Source organism: Talaromyces rugulosus, chromosome III (assembly GCF_013368755.1).
Source record: "Talaromyces rugulosus chromosome III, complete sequence".
NCBI classification, from domain to species: Eukaryota; Fungi; Ascomycota; class Eurotiomycetes; order Eurotiales; family Trichocomaceae; genus Talaromyces; species Talaromyces rugulosus.
In genome coordinates, this window is record NC_049563.1 from 4,215,368 (window position 1) to 4,233,810 (window position 18,443).

Below are 18,443 nucleotides of genomic sequence, written 5' to 3' on the forward strand. Positions count from 1 at the left end.
ATATTTGTGAACTAGTCTAAGTCAGGTTAGTGTATTCGGCTTTGGTGTCTGCCTATCCCAAGATCCCAACCTGGCGACTTAATGATCTCCAACTTCTTATCAGTGCCTTTGTCGACCTACGGTCTGATCACTCGGAGAATCAGCCAGGTTCCCTCTCTTCCCAAGAGTTATTTCGATTACCTTTACCACACCCTTCCAACGGACGCTTTTTTACAACCTTTTTCGAACCTACTTCTCAGCCTTATGGATAACACTCGCTTCTCGGAATAGTCGTGCTTTCGCACCACTTCGTGGCTTCTGACATGATATAATACAGGATTGTTGTTCATACTGGTAGTAGTATCGGCACTACAATGGAGGGCGAATTCGATCAGCGCCCGTTGCGCGCAGCTGCCCCGTTTCCCGACGTCATGGCGTTTTCATCCAATGTAAAAGGCAAAGGAATCGAGGACCCAGACACATGCCGAATATGTCGCGGTGAAGGGTCGGCAGAGGAACCGCTTTTTTATCCCTGCAAATGCAGCGGGAGTATCAAATTTGTTCACCAAAACTGTCTGATGGAATGGCTTGGACATTCGCAGAAGAAGTATTGCGAGCTCTGCAAGACCCCCTTTCGGTTTACCAAAATATACGACCCCAATATGCCCTCTGAACTTCCGGCGCCGGTTTTTGTGAAGGAGTTAGCTGTGCTTGGACTTCGTTCGCTGCTTACATGGCTCCGATTCGTTTTGGTTGCGTTCGTTTGGCTTGGATGGTTGCCATGGTCGATGCGTGCTATATGGCGTGCTTTATTCTGGCTCGCCGATGGACGATGGCCGACCTCACACCCTTCAAATTTTAACCAAACCAGAATGCAAGCCATAGTGAATGGGACGACGTTCATCACCCAGTCGTTGGCTGGCGGTAATTCTGCAGCGTCGACCTCCGACCCCGCCGCAACATCCGAACCCACAAACGTCTTGTCTCCCATGACATCGATTCTTAATTTTTCAACTGGTGAGCCCGTGGTTTTCGCAATCGCCAAGCGACTTTTCCTGGGACTATTCGCTGTCTCATCAAGGGTGCCGGACGAGAGTAGTCCCAATCAGACAAACGCCACCTTGTCTAGAAGCCCCCGCGGCCCGTCGTGGCTCTCCAATGTCACTTTTCTCAATTCATTGACGTCATCCCCAACAGTTAACAACATCGTGATCGATACATTGGAAGGGCAGCTGATCACTCTACTTGTTGTGATATCTTTCATCTTGGTGTTCTTGATTCGGGAATGGGTGGTCCAGCAACAACCGGTTGTCAACGTTGGGGAAGAAGAGCGAGACGCTGTGGTACAATTGATCGACCGAAACCAAGTTGATGACCAGGCTCAGGAAGATGCAGCCGATGCACTCGATATTCAACCAGAAATGGCAGAAGAACGACCAGGTGACGATTATGATGAAAGCGGATCAGATATGGGAGAACATACTCCTTCCGATGACGACTGGGCATTTGAAAGCCGGGAGCCTTCACCAGAGTTCACAGCGGTTGACTCTCGCCCCATACTTCCAATGCGATCATCAAGTTCTCGGCCTACATTACCATCACGGAATGCTCTTGACGACGCTTCAAGTATTCAACGCACTATTGAAGAGACAGCTACCGGTTCCGCTAATCAGACATGGCCTGGTATCGATACATTCAAAGAATTGTGGTCGCGAGGCGAAGGAAACCCTGATCAAATTTTACAGATTATCAGGGACGAAGGCCGCGAAGAGGACCTCGGTTGGATCGTGAATGCAATGACAAAACTCCAAGGATCAAACAACGCACAGTCTTCGGTTATCCCTAGTCCCAGTGCAGGGGGTCACCTCCGAGAGATCTTCGATGATGAAGCGTCTGTCAGTATCAGTCGACCAGGGGCAGGGCCTTCTGAAACTCAAGCACCTGGGTCACTTCTCGAACAATCTAATGCTGCACGTGTCGAAACCGGGAAATCAGGTGTACCTAGTGAACATCGAAGTGGTGAAGTTGGGCAGGGCAATTCTGAACCTACAGTTGAAAATACAGAATCTTCTACCAACCCAATACGACACCCGGAACCTTCTTCCTCGGCTGCGAGTGAAGAAAGCACGCCCAGCCCTGCCATCGATGCTACGGAGTCTGCGCAAGCAGAAGACCATACCTTGGTAGATCGCGTCCTCGATTGGTTCTGGGGAGACCTAAATACAGAGCCAGACTTTAAGCCTGAGGATGATGATGCCCATGTCATCGATGACCCTCCTTTAGAGGAGGCATTGGCTCCGGTCCCAAACAGAGTAAATGATGCAGCAGATAATGATGCTGCTGCCGCTGCCAATCCTTGGCAAGAACAAGTGGCTAGACCAGCAAACCAAGATGCAAACGACCCAGATGTAGTAGATGAGGCAGATGACTTTGAGGGAATTCTAGAGCTCATCGGCATGCAAGGGCCAATTTTTGGTCTCTTGCAGAATGGTGTTTTCAGTGCTTTACTCATCTCATTTACAATAGGTGTTGGTATCTGGCTACCTTACCTTTGGGGAAAGATTGCTCTAGTGTTTCTCACCAGTCCCATACAACTTTTTGTTAGGGTTCCTCTTACCATGCTGTCAATAACTGCCGATGTGGCAATCGACACACTAATCGGCAGTGTCGGGTATGTTTTTTATTGGGTGATTCTTGTTTTGAAAACTTTGTTGCGTACGGTTTATGGGCTCATACCACTCCTGGATTTGATACCTCCGGGCACCTTGTTCACCCAAACGTCGTTAACCCTCATCCATGAAAGCAGTCGAAGACTCAATAAAGTACTGACGGGATTCTTCGATTTCCACGAGACAGACCTCCCGATGTTTTCGGTGCTCGCTCACCAGGCGCTGCGTATCCACGAGGCCCGAATTGCAGGACTATTTAAGATGATCGGAGACGCTATCACTTTTATCTTATACGACTTACCAACAAAACTGATTTCACATGAGTATCGGCATGAGTTGGTCGTTGATATCAGCCAAGTTAGTATCGCTGATCTCACTGGATATCTGAAGACTGGGGGCGAAAGTCTCATCCAGCAGGGTCTGTCGTTGCTGGGGAAGTCGGGCTGGGTGCGCGAGGACATCGCTGTAGTTATCGGCTCCGACTATGACCTGGCTCGGTGGGACACGACAGATCGTACTATTGCTATCCTCATTGGATATACATTTGCTTCTCTTCTTGGTATTTTATATCTGAAGATCAATAGCATGTTCACCGGGGTCAACCGGGGCCAGAGAATCGACGGTGTTGTTGCAGAGATACTTAACCAAGCGGGCGGTGTGATGAAAGTGATCCTCATCATCGGCATCGAGATGATCGTCTTCCCTTTATACTGCGGTCTACTTTTGGACCTGGCTTTGATGCCGTTGTTCGAACATGCCACATTAGCATCTCGGATCGAGTTCACGGTTTCGTCTCCTCTTACATCATTATTCATCCACTGGTTCGTTGGCACTTGTTACATGTTCCACTTCGCACTTTTCGTCTCCATGTGTCGCAAGATCATGAGAACTGGAGTCCTTTGTAAGTACCCCTTGTATCTAATACGTGCAGCTCACGCTGACTGTTGGCAGACTTTATACGCGATCCTGATGATCCCACCTTCCATCCGGTCCGCGATGTCTTGGAGCGTAACATCGTAACACAGTTGAGGAAAATCGCATTCTCCGCCTTGGTCTACGGTGGTCTTGTCGTTGTATGCCTGGGTGGCGTGGTATGGGGCTTGTCATACTCTTTTGACGACGTTCTCCCAATCCACTGGTCATCCAAGGTCCCTGTACTCGAATTCCCTGTTGATCTATTATTTTACAACTCAATCATGCCCCTTGCTGTACGCGCACTCAAGCCATCAGAAGTGCTCAACGGTATGTACAATTGGTGGTTCCACGTATGTGCACGATACTTGCGACTGTCACACTTTTTGCTTGGAGAAAGACACCAGGACGAAGAGGGACGCCACGTTGGCTGTACATGGACAGAATTCCTCGCTGGAAAGAGGGGTGACACGGAAGCTCCTGTGGTCACTGAGGAAGACAAAGCAGCAGCTGGAGAAAAGAGTGAACGTGTCCACTTCCTGCGAGACGGCAGATTCGTCCGCGCTCCAGCTTCCGACCAAGTCCGCATTCCCAAGAAAACGAAAGTGTTTTTGGAGGTAACCGAAGACAATGAACGCATCGACGGGGTCTCGGATGATGCTGATGGGCTACATGGTAAAAACAACGAAATGTTCACCCAGGTCTACGTCCCGCCAAACTTCCGGCTGCGGATTTCTATTTTCATCTTCACCATTTGGATGTATGCTGCAGCCACAGGGATGGGTGCTACGATTGTTCCATTGGTTGTCGGCCGGAAAGTCCTCTCGTTTTACTTCCCCAGCTTCATCCAGATTAACGACATCTATGCATTCTCTGTGGGTCTCTATCTCCTAGGAGGTGTAGCCTACGCCCTTGTTCACTCGCGTTCTGTCTACACGACAGTAAGGGAACGCTTCTTGCCTACGATCTCCGCCGTGGAAGTGATCACCCAAGCGGTGAAGGCGGCCATAAACGCCACCCGACTCATCTACGTCGCAGCAACATTTACGATCTTCATTCCTTCCTTGTTAGCGTTATTGGTGGAACTTTACGTGCTCATTCCCATCCATTCCTACACGCAAGCCCCGCACCCTCATGTGATTCATTTCATTCAAGATTGGACTCTCGGGGTGCTCTACGTTCAGATGGGTGTCAGGTTTATACAGTGGACACCGGCCTCGCGTCTTTCCACGGCTCTCAGTGCGATCACTCGCAATGGTTGGCTGCGACCAGATGCCAGTGTGGCCACTCGCTCCATCATCCTTCCAGCCTCTATATTGTCGACATTCGCCGTGGTTTTACCATTCTGTTTGGGCTTCGCTGCCAATTCCACGGTCTTTTCCAGCGCCGCGCCGGAAATCCAATCCAAAGTGTATCGTTATGCATACCCGGCATCGCTCACCGTGTGCCTGCTTGTTTACACAGGCCTCCTCTTCTGCAGACAGCTAGACGTCTGGCGAGCCAGCATTCGGGACGATGTGTACTTGACTGGCGAGCGATTGCATAACCTGGGCGAAAAGACAGCCAGGGATGTCGCCGGAGCACACAGGCGGGTGGATACGTCATAGGATCGCAGGGGATCTTTACGCTCCCTTTCTTTGGCCGAGATGTATTTTAGATTTTATTATTACTATTATGACAATAAAGAGCAAAATATTTTACGTTCCAACATGATCTCTATGCACTGATGCAGGGATGCAGCGTTATTATCATTACTCCGTATAGTAAATGCAGTTGCCTAAAATAAATCACCCGCCTACGAGGCAAGCCTGCGCCCCATAAATAGCGCGGCCGCTTATTGGCCGACATAGACGAGCAACGCGGTTGCCCCACTTTGCGATCTGCCAAGCCCCACTCTCTGTGTGCTGATTGGTTAGGCAACAGGATTATCGATCGTCTTGCCCTCCTCCTCCACCCGCGCTTGCGTACTTAACATCCACGCTCACGGCGAACTTCTGCTGCAGCCTCACCTTTCCAACTCCCCTGTTATTTCGCTTTATATCAGCCTCGTCGACACATATCTCGGCGACACTCTTATCTGGAAATCAAAATACACCGTCAAGTCTACGCAAAGTGCATGAGGATTGACCCCTCGTGGCCATAGTCGCCGACATGTCCGTCCTGCGACAGGGAGGCTCGTTCCTCCAAAGACGCCTCACCAAGATGTACACCGACACGAAAACATCTTGTGAGAGTGTCGCGACGGCTCCAAAGGCAAGCGATGATCCCGAACTAGTCGCATTGCACCGCCAGTACCGCACGCAAAAGGACAGGCTTCTGGCCTGGGGCCTCGACTGGAGCGATTCCAATGCCGCCCAACCGAACGATATCGACGAGTCGCTTACGGAAGCCGGATTCAGTGATGTGGTTGCCAGTGTGATGTCGTCCATACAAGAGATTCTCAATGAGGCGGAACGGTTACAACATGGCGATGCGCTGGCGGCCTTGCAGCGGAAAGGTGGCAGTGGTACGGACCTACCCGCCAAAGAAGATCTTGCTTTCAAGGCGCATTGGACAGAAGATGACATCAAACGCTCGTATACGTTGCTGAACGACCTCACATCTTGCATCGACACCCTTTATGACCTATCCCAGTCGCGCCGAAACATGTCGATGAGTATGGCCATGGCCGATCAGCCTAGCAAGGTCAAGGGTCGTTCACAGACGACACTACCGAAGGGATCAAAAATATCAAGCGATACGCTGCGTTCAATGTCTGTCGATTCAAAATTACTATCATCCACAAGAGATTTTGTTGAAAGCCCAGTTGGGACGAAGGAAAAGGCTACTAGGACGACCACCACTACTACAACTAGCCCGATACAAGAGCAGATGGCAGTATCGAACTACCCCGGTTTTGGCTCTCACCCACCGGCTGTTCACGAATCGAGTCGAATAAGCCAGTTGCTATCGGATTCCCTTACTTCCACAAAACACCTCCTCATCGATCGGTCGGCCCTGCAGCTCTCCGGCGCTTCTCATGATCAAAGCCCGCCACCATACGAGCAAGTTGCCGCGTCTGCAAACTCTCGAATTATCGGTCGTATTCAAACATCTGCCACGCCATTCCTGACTAGCCTGACCAAAGAATCCACCATACCAATTCTAGTCGAGTTCACGCCCATGATGCTAGAATCACAGAATTCGGTTACAATACCCGCTGCACATCGAATGGACAAGCAGCACCGTGCTTTGGATAGATTAGTGGAGAACTCACGAGTGTCACATCTCGGCCTATTACGATTCCTGGGTTATTATCTGGATATGGCCAATTCTCGATACGCATTTGTCTACCAAATGCCAGTTGATTATTTCCCGTTCTTGAGCAATCCAAGCAATCTGCTGAAAGAGCTCAAGCCAAAGACCCTAGTTTCACTCTTTCATTCTGGGGATGAACACCAGGATATTCCAGTACCGACATTGGAAAGCCGATTCCGTCTAGCTTACAATCTCCTTCTGGCCGTTCTTCACTTGAGAAGTCAAAACTTCGTTCACGGAAACATCAATAGCAACAACATACTTGTTTTCCCCGGTCTGAAAACTTCAAGTCAAGATGAAATCGGTGGCCTGATTGAAGATCTCCGGCGTCCATACCTCACATCACTTGCTCAGTTTTCCGGTAACGATCCAACCCCGGAACCGCTTTCGTCCAGCATGTACCGCCATCCTGACGACAAGCGTGTCCTGGATGATGAAGCTGCATGGGCCTATGATCTTTACTCTCTCGGCCTGGTCCTTTTGGAAATTGGCCTGTGGGCGCCTATCAGCCGTCTCTGGAAGATGAAGTACAACAATGCGATGTTCAAACAACGAATCGAGAATGTTTATATCAAGAAACTCTCATCAAAGTGTGGAAGTGCCTACCTTCATGTGGTTCAACTCTGTCTCGACGCCCCGAATTTCTTGTTATCGACAGAGCCCATGGCCGACCTCGGCTTGAGGGTGCCCAATGTATTTGCTTACCCGACCTTGGAATTTGCAGAACCAGACAGCCAATTCGCTTTCTCCGCCAATTTCCTTTACACAATGAGCAAAATCGTATATCGGTGTTGTGCAATCGACATATTCTCTCCTCCCCCGACGGCTGATCTGGACGATTGTCTACCTTTGGCTCTCGGCCGGGACTTCGAATCAGAGCCCTTGCCAATGCATGGGTCACTATACGAAACCGAGTCTGCCGTGAAACGAAGTGTGGAGATTCAGGAAATGCAACATGTTCCAACTGACAGCAAAATAGCCCACAATTTGAGCGACTCTGTGGAGAAAAAGGTGAAAAAGCGGACACTGAAAAAGTTGACAAATGTGGACATTCCACAGGAGCATCTCAATCACTGGAACTTCTACGCTATGCCACAACTGAGCAAGATTCTGCACAAGATCCTCAAGGATTCGTCAGAGTCGTGTACTGCTTCTTTGATGATGACTGGTGAAAACCCGGAAAACGCCAAGACAACCATCTGTGTAACCTGTTCAAACGTCAAGAAGGTTAGGGCAATCTTGAAAAAGTATTTCGAAATCGAGCAAGGTTGGGAACTGATTGTGCTTCGCGGCGATGTCACGAGGTCAAAAGTCCCCAAGCGGCGACGACGCAAGCCGCACTGTTCATCCCCAGTAAACTCAATTGAACCTGCTTTTGCGCAATCGGACTTGAACCCACACTACCAGCAGAAGCCGCTATGTGGGGCATCTATTGGTGCATTCATCAATGAAGAGCATTTACCACCTGTTTCATACGGAGGCGCCATCTTGGTTGACGGCATGCCTTTTGGAATGACTGTTCACCACATGCTCGAGGCTCCAAGCGACGATGAAGACGATGGTGACGACGACGACTTTTCCGAAGACCTGCCACGTTCATCTGCGAACTGGAACTCGGGCATGGCCATGACAAACGAAGAGTTTGCATATACTTGGTGTGATGACGAGCCCGAGACTCATTTCGAAACTCATTTTGAAATTGAAATCTCCGACGATGAGGATGATGAGGATGATTCTTCGGAAGATTACTACCTGTCAGATGACGATTCGTCGGACGAAGAGTATGATTACGACGATGTCGCGTCGATTGGCGACACTGCAGGTGTAGACCCAGAAGATGAGCCGCGGTTAGTAGTCACTCAGCCTGCTATCGACGACGTGCACGAAGATTTCTTCCCCACGCTTGAGGATAGGGACGATGAGCATCTCGCCTCCCACAGCCTCGGATACGTCCACGCCTCATCAGGACTACGTCGTTGGACGCGGCGAGGTATCAAACATGAGATCGATTGGGCACTGATATCGCTTCATGATGTCCGTATGGATGCACGAAACTTCATTGTTGGAGGTGCAGCCCACAACAGCAACGCCAACAACCCAGGCCAAGAGAGATTGCACGAAGCTCCAGTCCACCTTAACAAAGTCGCGAGACTCGAGGAATTGAGCGGTCTCAACGTCCAATGCTGCGGTCGAACAAGCGGCTATCAGCGAGGATCCATCTCGCCAGCATTGAGTCTTGTCAAATTACATGGACGGCAAAGTTTTTCGTCGAGTTTTGCCGTCAATGGAAGTTTTGGAGGTTCGTCTATGACTTTCTTTACAATAAACTAGTTTTTTCATATATACTAACTTTTTTTTCAACGCAGTTCCTGGCGATTCAGGCGCATGGGTATTCGAAAAATCCACAGGACGAGTCTGCGGACACGTGCTCGCATGGTCCGAACGAAGCCGTACAGCATACATTGCCCCCATGCAGGTTCTCCTCGAAGACATCTCTCGCACACTGGGTGCCTGCGCAGTCACACTCCCCGGCTGCCAAGACGACAACATCTCCTCAGCCGCCGTGCCGCAAACAGTACGCGCCTACGACCAGAGACAGCAGCAACAACAACAACACCCGCTGCGCCACGGTTTTTCGCTCATGTCTGAGCATATCCCCGTCGACTTGAGTCGGCTCAGCTTAACCAATCTTGAAGATCCGCCCGCCGCTATGCCAAATCGAATGATGAGAGGCAGTGGTGGTGCTAGCACTCGCGCTGGTGGCCGTGGTGTTGGTGTTGGTGTTGGTCGAGGTCTTCGAAATGTCTCGACTTCGTCGTATCGCGCTGGTCCCCATCCGTTTATGACGCATACGGGCGGTATGGAAAGACAATTTGCTTGATTTGAGATATGTATACATTTTTTACATGTATATATCCAGTCTTACTGTAAACTTTTTTTTTCACCTTTTTTTTTTTTTGCGTTACGATACCACTCTGTATTTTTGAAACCTTATGTTTCTAGGAAGTTTTTTTTTTTCTTCCCCTCACCAAGAAATAAATTGTTAGGCTTGATCAAACTATCGATAGCTTACTAGTGATTCTTACACATGTCTTTGCTCAAGTAGAAGTAAAACATAGACATGGACTCCTGTAAATCAAAGCACTAACTACTTTAAAACAACAATTGGTGATACTACCAGATGACAGTTCAGTCAAATTGCACATCAAGATGGAGTGCTATTTATTAACTTACGAAAAATCCGAAAAATAATTAGAAAGTAAGGAAATTCGTATTTGAACAAACTCATTAATAACAAATGCTCATGCCACATATAACAATATTAACATACTCTTGGCCTGCCTATGTTCTTTTAAGCAGGTGGATCAAAAACTGTAAACACGACACAAAAAAAATAAAAATAAACTATGGAGATGCCAAATATTTGAGGACCGATTCCCGCTCTTCAACAGGCAGCATGCTCAGGACTTGCTGAACACCCTTGAGACCGCCCTCCTTGTTGCTCATCAAGAGTTGGGCAACATCGGAAATGACATTCTCAGTCTTGAGTTGTTCAATCTTAACGGAGATGTTTTTCTTGTTCTCTTCGTACCAAGAAGCAACCTTGCGATCGTTTTGGTTAAACTCCTCTTCCAACAAGCCACTCCAGGACAGGAGATTGCGAAGGTGAAGTTCGCGAGAAGATGTTTGAGGAGCCACAATGCCACTAACAGGGATGGCTCCACTGCTACCATTGCGCGGCGTAGGCTTGGGCTGCGCTTCAGTCATGCGCTTCAAGAGAAGCTCCTCGCTCAAACGGCGGCGTAGACGCCAGTAGAAGAATCTCCTAGCATTCTGCCATTTGAGAGGCTGGCGGATGGTACCCTTGGCTTCCATACGTCCTGCACGGTCGTGGAGGTCGGCGAATTGCAAAGCGATCTGCATGTAAACAGGGAGCAAGTCCTCTTCTCGGGCTGCCATCTTAGCCTTCACTTGAGACAGCTGTTCGTTGCTGAGAGACTTGTCTTCAAGCTGTCTGCGGAGTTCACCGTAGGTAGGATCCAAACGAGCCATTGTATCCAGCTGCTTCTCGCGTCTGAACTTGATGTTTACAATACCCTCAGGCTCCAAGACACCGCCACGAGATTCCTCATCGGCATACATTTCCATCTGGTCGGGGTTGATGGTAGGATCGATAACAACCTAAAGAAACCAGTTAGCACTCTGTTAGAAGGGGGTGAGGAGCTAAATAAGCTTACCCAAGAACCACCACGAAGCTCGCCGAATGGTGGAATGTATACAAAGATCGGTTGCTCATACTTGACAAGAGCATCGACAATGTAAGAACCATACTTAAGCACTTCGTTGTACATGTCACGTTGACCACCAGAGAAACCACGCCAGTTGGCCAGAATCATCACTGGAAGCTGTTCACCATAGTTGAAGTCCCGCAGAGCTTGTGCGGTCTTGTAGGCGGAGTTCGGGAACCACACTCCACCGGCCTCCATAGAAACAATTTCCATGGATTCAGGGTTAGCTGGGTCTGCAGGGGTGACGTTTTCAACGGTTCGGGATTCAACAGCGATAACACCCATGGGGATACCACCCAGACGAGCACGACCAACAACAACAGTTCTGGCCCAACCACCAAGACTCTCTTCGAAGGAGTCTTTGTCGAAAAGACCGGAGAGGTACTCGTCTCCTTCTTCTTTCCCGCCAATCAACCATCTAACATCGTATTGTCCTCGAGGAGGAACGAAGGTAATGTCACGGTCCCAGTTGTCAGCCCATGGTCGAATAGGGACAGGGGCGTTCTTCCTATCGGGAACAAACGACATCCAATCCACAATCTTCTGAATACCTTCGAAGTCGTCATTGGCTGTCATGTGGGAAACACCATTCTTGTACATGATCTGGGTACCACCAAGTTGCAAGTTGGAAGTGTAAACGTCACGGCCGAGAAGCTTGTTGATAGCCGGGGCACCAGTGAGAATAATAGGCTGGCCCTCGACTTGGATTGCTCGCTGACCGAGTCGCACGAGATAGGCACCAATACCAACAGAGCGGCATGTAACCAATGTGACAGTAAAGATGTCCTCGTAAGCACGCGAAGTCTCACCAGCAATCAAACCTGATCCTCGAAGACACTCGACACCCAATCCGTCCTTGGCACCAATGACGGCAGTAATCTTGTGTCGTTCTTCTCCATCCTCAGAGATAGGCTCAGTGAGGACTTCCTTAACCTTGCGTTCGTCCAACTTCTTCTTGATCTCGGGGGTCAAGTAGAGGTATTTGAAGCCAGCTTGGGGCTTGGACGGATCGTTCCATGCAACATTAAGGTAGGGGATCAATTCATCGGCCATGCCAATACGGGCACCAGAGTTGGCAGAAAGGTAGATACGAGGAATGCCAAGTTTCCTGGCCAGCTCAGTGCACTTGTGGAAGAACCTGTCTTCCTGAGGTCCAAAAGAACCAATTTGATACGTAATGTCGTTGGCAATGATAATAAACTTTCGGCCGCGGGGGTACTCTGGAGTATAAGCCGTAACAATCCAGCCAACCATACCATGTGTGTTTGTACCAGCCTCGCGAGACACTTCAACAAGATTGTCAGTGTCGTCCAAAACAAGCTCGCTGTATTCGATACATTCCCCAACTGGGGGTCTCTTCTCAGCAAGAGATGGAATCTTTTCGGTACTCTTAGTCCAGCTGTTCTGGAAAGCCTGGCGGAAAAGCTCCGGGAAGTCGTAGACGTACTGCGTACCCATCAGGTGTGCCTTGTAGCGTTTGGGCTGAAGCCACTCCTTTGTCGGGTAGGGTGTTGACACGGCGCGAAGGTGCATGGAGCCGACCTTGTTGGTGCCTCCAATGCTGTGGAAGACCCATTCTCCCTTTTCGGATTTCTTCTCAACGTACAGCTCGACCTGGATGATGAAACCGTAGGTGTTGTTGATGATAACGCGAAGAGGATAAGGCCTTCCAGTAGCAGGATCCGTGCACAGGATACGGATCTCAGCAGCTGTGACACGAAGTCGCCAGAGACGATGGCCGAAACGATCCAAGAAGCCGGCCAGGGCTTCCTCGACAGCTTGGGGCTCAAGAGGGAACACTGGCGAGAAGTTGATAAAGATGTGGTTAAGATCGGAGTTGTTGTTGCCAATAACCTCCAAGGCATCCAGAATATCATTCATCAAGCGATCGGCTTCCGAAATCAGGTACTCCGCGGTAGGGATATCATCACGAAGGCGGCCAGGGCGCACCACAGCACGAGTAAAGTACCGCTTGTCAACCGTTTGACGGTCATTTTCATTGCCCTTGCCAACGGCCTCGTACACATGAATGTTGCGGTTTTCAGTGAAGACGGGCTTGATTTTGAATTTAGACAGGCGGCCCAACTCAAGTTGGAAGGCCAAAGCAGGTTCACTGTGACGAATGCTTTCGTCTTCGGCATAGATAGGTCCACGGAAAGTGAAGTATCCAGGGTAGGTGCCATCTTTGTGTCCACAAATGAAAGTGATGCGACGAATGTCTCTAGCCAAGAACTCTTCTTTGTGGTCGGAGACGACCTGATTGAATTGAGAAAAGAGCTCAGCATCATCCAGATCCTCCACATCACGGATAGCGACAGTGCATACTCCGGAGAGCTCGCTGTCACTATCAGCACGGGGTGGCCTGCGTTTGTCGTTCAATTCAGCGGCAAGAAGGTTGGACTTCTTGGGCTTGGCATTTACGCGAGGGAAAACGTCAAGCGCTCGCGCCAGTTGCTCATCCACTTCTTCCAAGTATTGAACAGGGATGATGACACCCTTACGTGGTATCTCGCCAGCCTCGGCGTTAACGACGTAGGACATGTCGCTGATAGAATTAATTCGCCTGAATGGGTTTGCGGTATCAGCGGTCGGTGTACCGGGAGTAGATGGATGAGAAGATGCAATCGGGAGGCCGAAATCTGCCTGTCCAAGCTTGCCCAGGGCAAAGTCCCAGGATATGAAAGGCAATTCGCTATCAGCATGATACTGAATACCTTTCACGGTATAAGCACGGTAAGCACGGCGAATATACACTTCAAGAGCGGCGAGTGTAACCCAGTTGTCGGCGTGTGAAAAGAACAGAGGAAGAACGTCGAAAACGGTGAATTTGGAGTCGACCACCTCTTTGAGGATCCCGAAATCGGGCTCTCGGTGATCCCAGCCGGCTTCACCATAGCGAGATTCGACCACGGAAGAGCGGAGAATGTGTTCCATTTGTGTGGCTCTCTCTTCGAGAGATGGCAAAGCAGCTTGGATGAGGAGTTCACGAGCCTTAAGAGTGACCTTGGCGGCAGCTCGGGATTCCAGCTCCGTCAACTTACGCAAGATAGGCTTCAAGTACTTTCCAACATTACCAGCTTGAGGCTGGTTGGGACGATACAACTCCAGAATAGCAAGGACCAGGTTATTCTTGGAACCAACCTTGGCGTGGGACAGAACCGTCTGGATGACGACTTGGATGTCATCCCTGTTCTCATCACGCAATTTCAAGATGACTTCTTCATCACGAGTGTTGCGTCCGGTGAATCTACTTTCAACGTCGTAGTATTGTTCCAAGAGAGCGATGAAGACCTCGTATTCGTGAACTTTCAGGCCGTCTTTGTAGAGATCAATGACGTGGATGAGCGGGCTCAACGTAGTCTTAAGAATCTCCGCGTCACCAGGGTTGACATTGTCCTCGATAAATTTAACCAGCGTCTTTTGAAGTGATTTGGCAGGGAACTCAGTTTGACGCGATCTAGCACGATCCACAACTTGCGAAAGCTGACTTCCCAACTTTCCTGGCATACGAGAATGAAGAGCAGCAAACTGGGCATTCCACTCGCCGTATGGAAGTTCAGGGTTTTGTAGCACGGTGATCAATTCTTTCAAAGTCGCTTTCATGAGGAATTGGTTGTCATAACCCTTGAGAATGTTCTCCAGGATGCTGCGGAGAAGCATGAATTTTTGCGGGGGCTTGTTGCCGACGATCTGAGGAGGGCCCATATCAGGAAGCTGTTCAGTAAAGGGCTGAGCATGTTTGACACGAGATGGGTCGTCCAAAGCTAAGATACCAAGGATATCACCAGCTTCAAGGGTGGCACCAGGCTGCTTGATGAACTGCACGGTACCGTCCTCTTGGGCAATCAAGGGCATGTACATTTTCATAACCTCAACTTCGGCAAAGGCCTGGCCAGCCTTGACGTGGTCGCCATTCTCGAGGTTGAACTTGACCAATTTTCCGGGACTGGGAGTACGTAGTTGGGTTGGATCATTTTCTTGCTCCAGCAGACAGGTCTTGCCATCGACGCTCAGGCGCGTAGCAGCGGCTTCTTCCTTCCAATACACGTTGTGGCTTCGGCCATTCATCAGGACAAGCAAGCCGCCATCTGCCAAAGCACGGACGCCTACAGAGCACTTCGAACCGTTGATGAAGAGGTGGTAGCTATCCGAGCTAGCTCGAGTGGCGGTAAACTTATACCGAGCTCCCTCGTAGATAAAATCGACTGGGAAGACGGTTTTGAGAACTTCCTTGGACGGGACTTGTCCTCTTTCCAGGTTAAAGCGATACTCGGAAATACATTCTTCGCTGGCCAAATGGGCTCTGGTCACGGCACCACAAATGATAGCAACGGTGTGATCAGGACGCTCAGCAGTAAGCTTGTTCGAAATGAGTTGATCAAGCCAGCCTGTGGTGATCGTGTTGTCTTCGAAAGCGGGGGTTTCGAGCAGTTTGATCAAATACTCGACAGTAGTACGGAAATCACCACGAATGCTAAGTTCCTTCAAGGCCACAACCATGTGTTTCCGGGAAGCAGTGCGATTCTCGCCGTATGCAAAAATGTGACCGAACTGACTATCAGAGAAACTGTGAATACCACCAGCGGTACCGACAGAGAAGTAACCCCAAACATTGGAAGAACTGCGGAAGTTGAGCTCGTGCATTGTTCCGCTGGATGGCTTGAAACCCTCGCCAGGATCTTCAGAGGTAATACGGCAGGCAGTACAGTGGCCCTTGGACTGGGGGCGACGCTGGGCTTTGACGCTGTCTTCGTTGGAAAAGTTGAAGTCGATGGGAGATGAAGTATGGGGGTCGACACCGTACAAGAGACGGATATCACGAATGCGATGCAGAGGGATACCCATGGCAATTTGAAGCTGGGCAGCTGGCAGATTGACACCCGTGACCATTTCCGTGGTAGGGTGCTCGACCTGGAGACGCGGGTTGAGCTCCAAAAAGTAGAACTTGTCGTCGGCATGCGAGTACAGGTACTCGACGGTACCGGCCGACACGTAACCGACCAGTTTACCCAAGCTGACAGCAGCACGCTCCATAGCCTGGAAAGTTATAGGTTTGGCAATGGTGGCTGGAGCCTCTTCGATAATCTTTTGATGCCGTCTTTGCACGGAGCAATCACGACCGAACAGTGAAATGTTGTTTCCATACTGATCGGCCAACAATTGGACTTCCAAGTGTCTGGCATTGCCTGCCAACTTCATGATGAAAATAGGTGATCCAGGGATTTCGCTGGCGGCAGCATTGTACAAACTGGTGAACTCTTCTTCGTTCTCAACCTTTCGAATACCTTTACCACCACCGCCTTCAGAAGCCTTAACCATGACAGGGAAACCGATCTTGCGCGCAGCCTCCAGACCCTCCTCGGGAGAATGTGTGCAGCCCTTGTTATAAATGTGGTCTTCTACCGTCACAATGCCGTTCTTGTCCACCTTGACCTCGTCAACACCAGTACCCGACCAGGGAATACAAGGCACTTGGGCGTGTTGGGCGACAATTGTTGAGGAAATTTTGTCACCGAGAGAGCGCATGGCGGAGCCCGGAGGACCGATGAAAATGATTTTTTTGGGAGATGCAGCCAAAGCCTCAGGAAGCTTTGGGTTTTCCGAAGCGTGACCCCTAGTTACACCATATTAGCAAGAGTGGCGCGAACAGCTAGATCAGAATATATTTGAAAAAGTCATACCATCCGGCCCAAACGGCATGGACGTCCATTCGTTCGGCAATGTCAACAATCAACTCAACGTTTGCATAATTGTTGTTGTTGGTTCCTCCCGGCACCTCGACATATTGATCAGCCATGCGAATGTAGTCGGCATTGGCTGTTAAATCTTCGGGAGTGGCCATGACAGTGAACTGAATGGCCCGTTCATTGCCGAATACTTCGTAAGCCCATTTTCGCACCGATCTGATCTCCTTGACGGCGGCGATACCGTTGTTGGCAATAAGAACCTATTGGCAAAGCAACGCCGGTTAGCAACTTCAGAGAGAGAGAGAGAGAGAGAGAGAAATCAGTATAGACTAGGTACATACGGATGTGATAACAGAGTGACCATCGTGGGTGGCCACAAAGTCCTTGACTTTGCTCGGGGGGGCAAGATCTAAACGATTCCCTCCGATGAAGTGTGAAGGGATGTTGTGATTCTTGGCAGAGAACGAGCTGCGCTGGCTGTGAGCCTTTTTAACTCCGTTGGTAGCAGACATAGTATTGTAGGTGATGTGAGCCTCCTATGCACCGAAATGCAATAACCGAGGATGTAGAAGTGGTGATTGTAGTTATAAGAGAAGGCCGTGGCCGAATTGGAAGCTGGCTTCCAATTTTGCTTGACGTATATAACCCCGATGCAAAGCTGAGTGTTGGGGCCAAAAAATCGCTGACAGGGAGGCGCACAGCGTTCAAATGACAGCGCTCAGAGGACTGTGAGTTCTTTTCCCCAGGTCAGCACAAACGAAAACAAGTCCGATAAATTGACAGTCTGCCACGGTGGTCTCCGACAAAGTGAAGGTAGAGCGAATTATGCCGATGACACGGCAGCTTATCGGGGAGATAGGATACACACCTGGCGCTGGTTAAGATTATTAGAATTAGGTTCAAGCTGTACAATGCAATAGAAGAACAAGGGACAGAAGCGAAGTGAAGAGATGAGTAGTAGGAAGGGACACTGGGTCTTCAGACTGTGGGAGCAGAGGAAGAGAGAGAAGTAAGAGCGGTGGAAATAGTGGAGGGGGGAAATAGACGGGATTGCTATGGAGGCAAGAGCACAACTGGCCGACCGATTGGGGATAGCGTGGAGCCGCCGCTGCAGTGATTGGTGTTACCCAGCCAGATGCGGTTGCAGCAACAAGCTAACCAGATGGATCAATATTATTCTTACGATTAGGGACAGCCCAAGAAAAAAAAAAAAAAAAAAAAAACAGATCCCGCCAGGTTCGAACGCGGGCCCACTATGCTCCACTCTGGCTGGCCCGACTGGGCAACAACTCCCTAAAAGAGCGAAAAAGTGGCCGTAGTTACTGGCCCAAAACGGCCTAGCGCAAAGCGGCAGCCGAGCAGGGCTCCCCAACTGTTGACGACGTTCTCGGCACATTCTTTTTTTCTGACGTCCCCGAGTTCCCAACTGCTTCTGGGCCCTGTTGGGGAGGCCTACCACTTTCGGCCTTGACACCTTGGTGTGTCCGTTTCTGTTCAACAAAATGCTAGATGCTGGTCCGTCCACTTGGAATTGTCTGTAAGCGGATACGCTCCTCCTGTCAGCGTGACTTTTGCTAACTGGTTGGGACGTACGGAGTAGTGCAGAAAAA

The 18,443-nt window shown here is 49.8% G+C and overlaps 3 protein-coding genes across 3 annotated transcripts; 2 read left to right on the forward strand and 1 right to left on the reverse strand.

Annotated features, from left to right (window-relative positions):
- Positions 1-353: 353 nt before the first annotated feature.
- Positions 354-5,167, forward strand: TRUGW13939_06244 (uncharacterized protein; the record flags this gene model as incomplete). Its single annotated transcript, XM_035489398.1, has 2 exons — positions 354-3,549; positions 3,600-5,167. The coding sequence occupies 2 exons, from the start codon at positions 354-356 to the stop codon at positions 5,165-5,167; spliced, it is 4,764 nt and encodes a 1,587-aa protein (XP_035345291.1).
- A 544-nt stretch (positions 5,168-5,711) lies between these two features.
- TRUGW13939_06245 (uncharacterized protein) lies at positions 5,712-9,738 on the forward strand (the record flags this gene model as incomplete). Its single annotated transcript, XM_035489399.1, has 2 exons — positions 5,712-9,156; positions 9,224-9,738. 2 exons carry the CDS (start codon positions 5,712-5,714, stop codon positions 9,736-9,738), a joined length of 3,960 nt encoding a protein of 1,319 aa, XP_035345292.1.
- Positions 9,739-10,262: 524 nt separating this feature from the next.
- Positions 10,263-17,345, reverse strand: TRUGW13939_06246 (uncharacterized protein; the record flags this gene model as incomplete). Its single annotated transcript, XM_035489400.1, has 4 exons — positions 10,263-11,039; positions 11,096-16,760; positions 16,828-17,093; positions 17,175-17,345. 4 exons carry the CDS (start codon positions 17,343-17,345, stop codon positions 10,263-10,265), a joined length of 6,879 nt encoding a protein of 2,292 aa, XP_035345293.1.
- Positions 17,346-18,443: the final 1,098 nt, after the last annotated feature.